We start from the raw sequence: 8,957 nt of genomic DNA, 5'->3' as shown, positions 1-8,957 counted from the left end.
CACACACACATACACAGAGATAGATAGAGAGAGAGAGAAAGAGAGAGAGAGGGAGAGAGAGAGAGGCAGAGACACAGGCAGAGGGAGAAGCAGACTCCCTGCAGGGAGCCCTACGAGGGACTGGATCCCAGGTCCCCAGGATCACACCCTGGGCTGAAGGTGGCACTAAACGGTTGAGCCACCCAGGCTGCCCCTATTATCAATAATCTTAAGGTAATTTACATCTATTATAGCTATATGATAGAATATTACATAATGATGTGGTACTGTTCATCTCTTCCCAAGCCCATGTTGGTAGTTTGAAAAAGGCCATGGTGGGAGTATTTACACCATGGAAATCAGCAAACACTACCAATCATGGCTCCTGACACACCAGAACTGGTTGCTAAATACCTGTCTACTAGCACATCACTGGTTCAGAGACGTTATGGTCTTGTGATGGCACCACTCTATCTCCCTGTCATCATCTGCTCTGGTCTTCAGATCCAGATCTCCCTCTCTGGAAAAGAAAAACAAAGAGTTGGATCATCACTTAAAAACTAAAGAGATAGGGATGCCTGGGTGGTTCAGTGGTTGAGCATCTGCCTTTGGCTCACTGCCTTCGGCTCAGAGCATGATTCCAAGATCCCAGGACTTAGTCCCACATCGGGCTCCCCATAGGGAGCCTGCTTCTTCCTGTGCCTATGTCTCTGCCTCTCTCTGTGTCTCTCATGAATAAATAAATAAAATCTTAAAAAAAAAAAAAAAACTAAACTAAAGAGATAGGAGATGTGGCTGGCTTAGTCCATAGAGTTTAGTCTTAATCTCAGGGTTGTAAATTCAAGCTCCACGTTGGGCATGGAACCTTTTTTTTTTTTTTAAAGGAGAGGGACACCTGTGTGGCTTAGTCTGTTAAGCAGTTGAAGGAAAGGTTAAACATTCTTTTCTTTTAATTTATTTTTAAAGATTTTATTTATTTATTCATAGAGAGAGAGAGAGAGAGAGAGGCAGAGTCACAGGCAGAGGGAGAAGCAGGATCCATGCAGGGAGCCCAACATGGGACTCGATCCTGGGTCTCCAGGATCACACCCCGGGCTGCAGGCGGCTCTAAACCGCTGTGCCACCGGGGCTGCCCAAGTTAAACATTCTTAAGAAGGAAAAGTTAAACACTAGATTCTTGACTGGAGAAAATAGTAAGCAAACTTCGGGGCTTTTCCCAAGTGACTCAAGTCTCAGATATTTCTGTTCCCCAAGGAGAGGAGCCCACAACCAAGCAAAGGAAGACAGCTTGCTGGGCTCAGAGGCAGAGCTTTAAGTCTATAAAGGACATTTTGCTTTTGTGACATTTGTGCCCAACCTCTTAGAAAAATGTAACAGGAAAAAATATATACAAAATAGGAACCCAAATGTCTTATTATTAGATTCAACATATCTAAAATTATACATCAGGGCACCTGGGTGGCTCAGTTGGTTAAATGTCCAACTCTTGATCTCACCTCAGGTCTTGATCTCAGGGTTGTGAGTTTAAGCCCTATGTTGGGTTCCAGGCTGGGCATGGAGACTACTTTTTAAAAAATTAAATTAAATTAATAAAATTGCATTTTAAAAATAGTAAAAAAAAAAAAAAAAAAAAAAAAGTAAAATAAAATCACTACATCAAATCATTGTAAAAATTTCTAAATACTGGGACACCTGGGTGGCTCAGAGGTTGTGTGTCTGCCTTCAGCTCAGGACATGATCCTGGGATCGAGTGCCACATCGAGCTCTCTGCATGGAGCTTGCTTCTCCCTCTGCCTGTGTCTCTGCCTCTCTCTATGTCTCTCATGAATAAAATAAAATCTTCTTTAAAATTTCTTAATATTTTCATTTCTGTACTTAGTAACAGGTAGCAGTTTACAGAACGACACCAATCCTAGCCCATAATTTGAATGCACTGCCCTAAAAAGTAAAAAAGCCAGAAGACTCCTTGGCTCCTGGAACTCCTTTGATGAGGGGATGTCTGAGCTCCCTTTTTCACCCAAATCAGGCCCTGGGGGGCTGGGATGTGATCTGGATACCATGGAAATGAGTCAGGATGGTGACCTCCTGTTTGTATTTTCCTCTGAGTCTCTCTGGACTGCCTTCCCCAGCCCTAGAAAAAAGCTCCATCAACCAAGGAAGATCTTGACTCCTTGACCCCAAACCTATCTAAATGGTGCCTCAGGTCCCTATTAGGTATTGGTCACAAATTTCTTTCATTAATTTGTTTGTCATCCAGGCGTCTTCTCAAGCACTTGAGTGAATCTAAAAGAGGGATTCCTGGGGTGCCTGGCTGGCTCAGTTGGTAGATTGTGTGACTCTTTTTTTTTTTAAGATTTTATTTATTTATTAATGAGAGACACAGAGAGAGAGAGAAAGAGAGAGAGAGGCAGAGACACAAGCAGGCTCCATGCAAGGAGCCTGACATGGGACTCGATCCTGGGTCTCCAGGATCACGCCCTGGACTGAAGGCGGCGCTAAACCACTGAGCCACCTAGGCTGCCCAGATTGTGTCACTCTTGATCTTGGGGTCATGAGTTCAAGCCCCAAGTTGGGCACAGAAATTACTTAAAATAATAATAATAATAATAATAACAAAAAATTAAATAAAAGAGAAATTCCTGCCTAAGGAGCTGATATCCTAGCAACAAAGTGATGTGAAAAGGGCATTCATTTTTTCAAATACAGCCCTGGGTGGCCCAGAGGTTGATTTTCACATATAAAATGATAAACCCTCCTAGGAATGAAGGAAATTAGCCAGAACTTAGAATATGGTAGAAGGGCCTGTTATGGAGACAGGCTCTGAAATGTTTCTGCTCCATGGTCCCATGATTCCATAACTGTACAGCCACCAAGGAAGGAGATAGGAAAGGTGTATTCATGTACTTTGGTAAAATGAGTAGGAGGGTGCACCAAATAGGGTTCCCCCTGTAAGTAGGAACACTTGGGGAAGAAGGCAGGACAAAGAGTGAAGTCCGGGTGACAGATGAGGACACGGTAGCTCACAGGAACTAGTGACCTACTTTCAGGGTTAGGAACCTCATCTGCTCTAGGCTCCAAGAGTCTAAGAAATTGAGCTATGTAGCAGAAAGAGAGCAGTCTGATCCATAGAGGAAAGAAACCTCAAGGGTAGGGAAAGGCTTCAGCCCCTTGGTCAGCCTGGGAGGGAAGAAGGGCTGGTGGGGCGGGGTGGGGCGGGGCTTTCCTTGGAGGCTTTGGGGCTGAGTCCTTCCTTTCTGGTCCCCCATTGGGTCAGTGGATCCTGCAGCCCTGCCAGGGAGGGACAAATGAGAAGAGCTGTTGGTTTTTCCCCTTTAGCCATTCAGAATTTTCCCACATAAATACCGAGAAAGACCCTGCTCTCCCCTCACTTCTCAGGAGTTGCCCCTGGGCTGGACCTGGCGTCCTGGGGGTGAGCAGGGCCATGGGGGACCTGTTTATGCTCAGGGTGGCCGTGGGCATATGCTACGCCACCTTCAGTGCCTCTGCCTGGTAAGTACTTTCCATCCACCTTCCCCACCCAGGAAGCTCCCATGATCTCATTCCCATTCACCGCTGCTTCATTTTTTTCTCTTTTTGACAGGTCAGTGAACAATTTCCTGATAACAGGTCCCAAGGTAGGATGATCTCTGGCTTCTGTTTTAGCCACCCAGGTTCCTAAGGGAACTCTTTTTGGGGAAAGACAAGAGGGAAGGGGAGGGAGACAGTGACGGAAGTTCCCCACCCAGAGGAACCCATAATTGTTCCTTCATGGAAAGTGAGCTCACCTGAGTCCTGCTTGCCCCCAGCAGCCCCGGACGACCTGACCCAAGTCAGGACTGACCTTCATAGCACTTTCCCTTTGCCAGGCCTATCTGACCTACACCACCAGCGTGGCCCTGGGCGCCCAGAGTGGCATAGAGGAGTGTAAATTCCAATTTGCTTGGGAACGCTGGAACTGCCCGGAAAGTGCTCTCCAGCTCTCCACTCACAACAGGCTGAGAAGTGGTAAGTTGTGCACTCGCACAAAGGGGTATATTGTGCATGGTGGTAGTGAGCTTGCTGCATGTGTACATTTTGTGTGTACGTTTGTGTGACATGTATATGCACAATGAAATGAAAACGTTATCAGTGATCTACTGACCTGCCACTTCCTGGCTGTGAAACCTTGACCGAGTTACCCCTCCCCTCTTTCAACCCCAGTGTTGTCATTGGGTCAATGAGGCCAGCTCTATTTAGCTCTCCAGGAGTACTAGGAGGGTTGCATGGGGTGGATACAAAGGTATTTCCATACAAATGTAATCATTTCTCTATTTTTAAAATGCAGGGCTGTATGTGTGTGTTTGTATACACTTACCTTGCACTGAGTTGCATGAAATAAAAACAGGGAAAGGGCTCTGTGTTTGCAGCCGCTGAGGGGTTTCCCATCTGCCCAGCTGTCATAAACTCCCAACAACAGAGAAGCTGAAAGATCACATTGAGCTGTATCTCGTGTGTGTGTGTGTGTGCGCGCGCGCGCACCTGTTGGTTCTTTATAACTGTGTGTAGTAGTTTGCATAAAGTTCGTTTATATACAAAAAATACAGAGTTGCCTGAGAAGGGGGGCAGGAAGGGAGTAAAGAAGATGTGGAAGAAGAGAGTCCACACTCTCTTTACAGATTCCTGTGGGAATGTGGAGTGTGTGGAAATGAAACGGGAGAATGTTTTTTAGTAATATATGAGCTCAGTAAGTGGTAGCCATGATCATTATTATTATTAAATAGTTCCTGCTTTATGTCAGAAGGAAGAAAAGGCCCTTCTCTCTTCGCTAAGCCAGCTTCATGGCCCTTAGTCTCCACTGCCCAAGGACTGGAAGCAGTGGCTAGTGAACAGAAGCCCACGCTGGATTTTAGAAGAGCAGTGTCTTGGCCCCAATACAAGTGGTGAGGAGAGTGGCCTTGGTGCCATCACTCCCTCTCTGGGTTTTATTATCCCCACCCCCATAGGGATACTGTCTACCTGAATGAAGTAAGGTTGCTGGAAAGACATGCATTGTTCTCTCAAGTAGAAGAGCATCCTCTCTCTCTCTCTCTCTCTCTTTTTTTTTTTTGTAAGATTTTATTTACTTGAAAGAGAGCATGAGTGGCTGGGGGAGGGTCAGAGGGTGAAGGAGAAGCAAACTCCCCACTGAGCAGCAATCCCAATGTGGGGCTCAATCCCAGGACCCTGGGACCATGACCCACGCCAAAGTCAGATGCTTAACTGATTGCACCACCCAGATGCCCAGAAAGACCCTGGGACCATGACCCAAGCCAAAGTCAGATGCTTAACTGACTGCACCATCCAGATGCCCAGAAAGAGCATCCTTTTAAACCCAAAAGGGACAGGGGACAGAGGAGAGAAACAATTGCTTTTCTAAAGCCTCTGCTTTGGGTCACCAAGTTTCCAGTCCCCCCTTTCTCTCCAAAGCCACCAGGGAGACTTCTTTCATTCATGCCATCAGCTCTGCTGGAGTCATGTACATCATCACCAAGAACTGTAGCATGGGCGACTTTGAAAACTGTGGCTGTGATGAGTCAAAAAACGGAAAAACAGGTAAGCTATGCTCTGTGTGGGTAGGAAGAAGCGAGGAATGCAGAGCTACATGCAGGTTAACGTCTTCCAGGGAAAGGCTAAGGGACACAGGTCCCTCAAATACCAAGACGCTAGCAGCAACTTCTTGGTGGGAGCTCCTGGACCTATACTATTCCAAGAGTTGAGCCTGGGTCCTTGATTCCAGGATCACAAAGTAGCACTGAGCTCTAAAACTAACAAGACATCGAGGAATGAGAAGGCCAAAGACAGTTTAAAGCTAACCCTCATATTTCAGGCTGAGAACAGCTTGGCCATAATCCAGAGCTACTCAATTATTTGTAGACCATCTAAGAGACTCGGATTTATCATCAAAGAGGGAGAAGATGGCTCTAACAAGACTACTGTAGGATAATGGTGCACAATTACAGAATATTTGAGCTGCAATGAACCTGTAAGATCATCTTGGCCAGGCTCAGTATGCTTACATTTACTGTGCGTAGAAAGACTAATTGCCTAGAGATGGAAAGTACCTGAAGGGTAGGCAGTTGGCTTTGGGGAAAGGACCTTACCCACTCACCTCCACTTCCCTCTCTCACCTGCAGCTTTACATGCTTCTAGGGCTCTTGGAGGATGGTTTGGCTATGTTAGCTAAAGTAACCTTGACCCTTCTGAAACTTAGCCAGGAGGAGTATGTAGGACTTGGGCAGCCCCGGTGGTGCAGCAATTTAGCGCCGCCTTCAGCCCAGGGTGTGATCCTGGAGACCAGGGATCGAGTCCCACGTCGGGCTCCCTGCATGGAGCCTGCTTCTCCCTCTGCCTATGTCTCTGCCTCTCTCTCTCAGTCTGTGTCTCTCGTGAATAAATAAATAAATCTTTAAAAAATAATAATAATAATAATAAAGTTTGATTTACTTATAAAATAAAAGAAGTATGTAGGACTTATTGTTTCCTTATGTGTAGGAGGTCACGGCTGGATCTGGGGAGGCTGCAGCGACAATGTGGAATTTGGGGAAAGGATCTCCAAACTCTTTGTGGATAGCCTGGAAAAGGGAAAAGATGCGAGAGCCCTGATGAACCTTCACAACAACAGGGCAGGCAGGCTGGTAGGTATAGGAGCCCCCCAGTGAACTATCAGGATCACTACTGGCAATAGCCTCACATGTGCACAGCCCTTTACAACCTAGCAAGAGCTGTCTCAGACCCATGTGCCATCCTCACACCACCTAGTAGGACTGGGATGGCCACCGCCATTCTCTGGATGACAAAGTCAGTTCAATACAACTAATAAGCATCAGAACCAGGCAATAAACTCAGATCTTCTACTTTAGTCTTATTATGAAACATTACCATGTAGCCCCTTCTGCAGGCAGGTTTCTGAGAACACAGGACAATACGGTAGCAATGCCTTGCTTTCATGACAAAATTTTAAACATTTCAACTGTATATTCTAGGAAATTAATGGGGGAGGGGAGGGAGATCATCCAAATTGTATCCTAAAATCTGTCTGGATTTCTAGGGATTGGGACTTATCTAGATTTCTCTGGAGGGGCTGTTTTCCCCTAAGACTTCTGGAGTGTTCTGAATTCAAGTGCAAGCAAGTTGGATTTAAAACTAAGAGCATAAAAATTTCCCCATGAACCCATACCTGGAAGACCTGATTGCCCAGGGCAAGGGGAAGAGATTTTCAAGGCAATTACACACACTTGGGTAATTGCCTTGCCGGTAGAGGTCCAGACTGCATGAACTTCCCTACGGACAAACCCTCACCAATACTCCAGCCTCTACCTTCAAGACAATAACAGTGCCGATGATCATATTTTCTCCTTTAATTTACCCGGAACTTTCTTGATCATTCTTATTCCAATGAGAGAGAGAAACAAGCTCAACAAGGGATGGAGATGGGCCTAGAGCCTCGGTTTCCTATTCCTGCAACTTCTTCAACACTTGCTTGATTTTCCCATACAATACCCAACAGCACTTTAAAATTATCCTTATAGGGACGACTAGGTGGCTTAGTGGTTGAGCACCTGCCTTCGGCCCAGGGTGTGATCCCGGGGTTCTGGGATCAAGTCCCACATCGGGCTCCCTGCATGGGGCCTGCTTCTCCCTCTGCCTGTGTCTCTGCCTCTCTGTGTGTGTCTCTCATGAATAAATAAATAAAATCTTTTAAAAATAAATAAAATAAATAAAATTACCCTTACAAGGCCTTTACACTCCTGAATACTCTAATTGAGAAGATCTGAGGTGGGGCCCAGGAACGAGCATTTCCCACAGGCCTCTCCAGTAATTCTGATGCTCTTCCAAAGTTAAGAAGCACAACTCTAAAATATCCCATTGAATTACTAGCCTTTGGTCTTCCCTACCCAATGTTGTTTTATTTTTTGTCCTCTCTCACTTCTTCTCTCTATAGGCAGTGAGAGCCATCATGAAAAGGACCTGCAAATGTCATGGCATCTCTGGGAGCTGCAGCATCCAAACATGCTGGCTGCAGCTGGCTGACTTCCGGGAAATGGGAGACTACCTGAAAGCCAAGTACAAGCAGGCCCTGAAAATTGAGATGGATAAGCGGCAGTTGAGGGCTGGGAACAGTGCTGAGGGCCACTGGGCCCCCACTGAGGCCTTCCTTCCTAGTGCAGAGGCTGAGCTGATCTTTTTAGAGGAATCACCAGATTACTGTACCCGTAATTCCAGTCTGGGCATCTATGGCACAGAAGGCCGGGAGTGTCTGCAGGACAGCCACAACACATCCAGGTGGGAGCAACACAGCTGCGGGCGCCTATGCACCGAGTGTGGCCTGCAGGTGGAAGAGAGAAGAACTGAGGCTATCAGCAGCTGTAACTGCAAATTCCAGTGGTGCTGTACAGTCAGGTGCGACCAGTGTAGGCACGTAGTGAACAAGTACTACTGCACAAGCTCCCTGGGCAGCGCTTCGGCCAGAGGCAAGGGCAGTGCTTCATAGCAAGCACTTGCTTAGTTGCAAGTGAATTTGACGATGGGAGGGGACATGGTTTCTTTCTCAGAAAGAGTGAATTAGAAAATCACATAGTTGGTCTGTAGCTCTCTTCATATCTGCTATTGATGGGGAAATGGAGGCCCAAGGTTATATAGCATATTCTTGACAGAGTTGAAATTGGAATGTGGCATTCTAACGTGGGCAGACCTCATTTCATCTCTCCTGCAAGCTGTTTCCTGGACTTTGTGTCTGTACTTTTGCATCTTGCTAAAGGGGAGTTTGGCTTGGGGGTCTTATCCAAAGGGACCCTCAAAGTACTTGTCACCATAAGTTTCAGAGGGAATGGAAGCAAAAACCAAAGAGTTCTGTTCAGACTTCTGAAGGAGCAAGCTTCCCCGATGCTGGCTAACTCCAGAAAGAACAACTATATGTTCACGCAGATCATTGGGGCAGAAACCATATATGTACCTAGTGG

The 8,957-nt window shown here is 46.3% G+C and overlaps 1 protein-coding gene across 1 annotated transcript; it reads left to right on the top strand.

Moving 5' to 3' along the window:
- The first annotated feature begins 3,218 nt into the window (after positions 1-3,218).
- WNT8A (Wnt family member 8A) lies at positions 3,219-8,488 on the top strand. The gene is made up of 6 exons (XM_041762479.1): positions 3,219-3,489; positions 3,581-3,614; positions 3,846-3,984; positions 5,425-5,550; positions 6,490-6,632; positions 7,940-8,488. Exons 1-6 carry the CDS (start codon positions 3,422-3,424, stop codon positions 8,486-8,488), a joined length of 1,059 nt encoding a protein of 352 aa, XP_041618413.1. The 5' UTR covers positions 3,219-3,421.
- Positions 8,489-8,957: the final 469 nt, after the last annotated feature.

Source organism: Vulpes lagopus, chromosome 7, assembly GCF_018345385.1.
Source record: "Vulpes lagopus strain Blue_001 chromosome 7, ASM1834538v1, whole genome shotgun sequence".
In the NCBI taxonomy this organism is placed as follows: domain Eukaryota; kingdom Metazoa; phylum Chordata; class Mammalia; order Carnivora; family Canidae; genus Vulpes; species Vulpes lagopus.
Note: the sequence above shows the minus strand (reverse complement) of the source record. Positions and strands in the feature narration are given on the sequence as shown.

What these genes read in the sequence shown, in the direction of transcription:
- WNT8A (XM_041762479.1), top strand. Translation starts at nt 3,422, where the DNA reads ATGGGGGACCTGTTTATGCTCAGGGTGGCCGTGGGCATATGCTACGCC. An exon ending in TCCTGATAACAGGTCCCAAG is followed by an intron (nt 3,615 to 3,845) that starts GTAGGATGATCT and finishes TCCCTTTGCCAG; the next exon opens with GCCTATCTGACCTACACCAC. An exon ending in GTCAAAAAACGGAAAAACAG is followed by an intron (nt 5,551 to 6,489) that starts GTAAGCTATGCT and finishes CCTTATGTGTAG; the next exon opens with GAGGTCACGGCTGGATCTGG.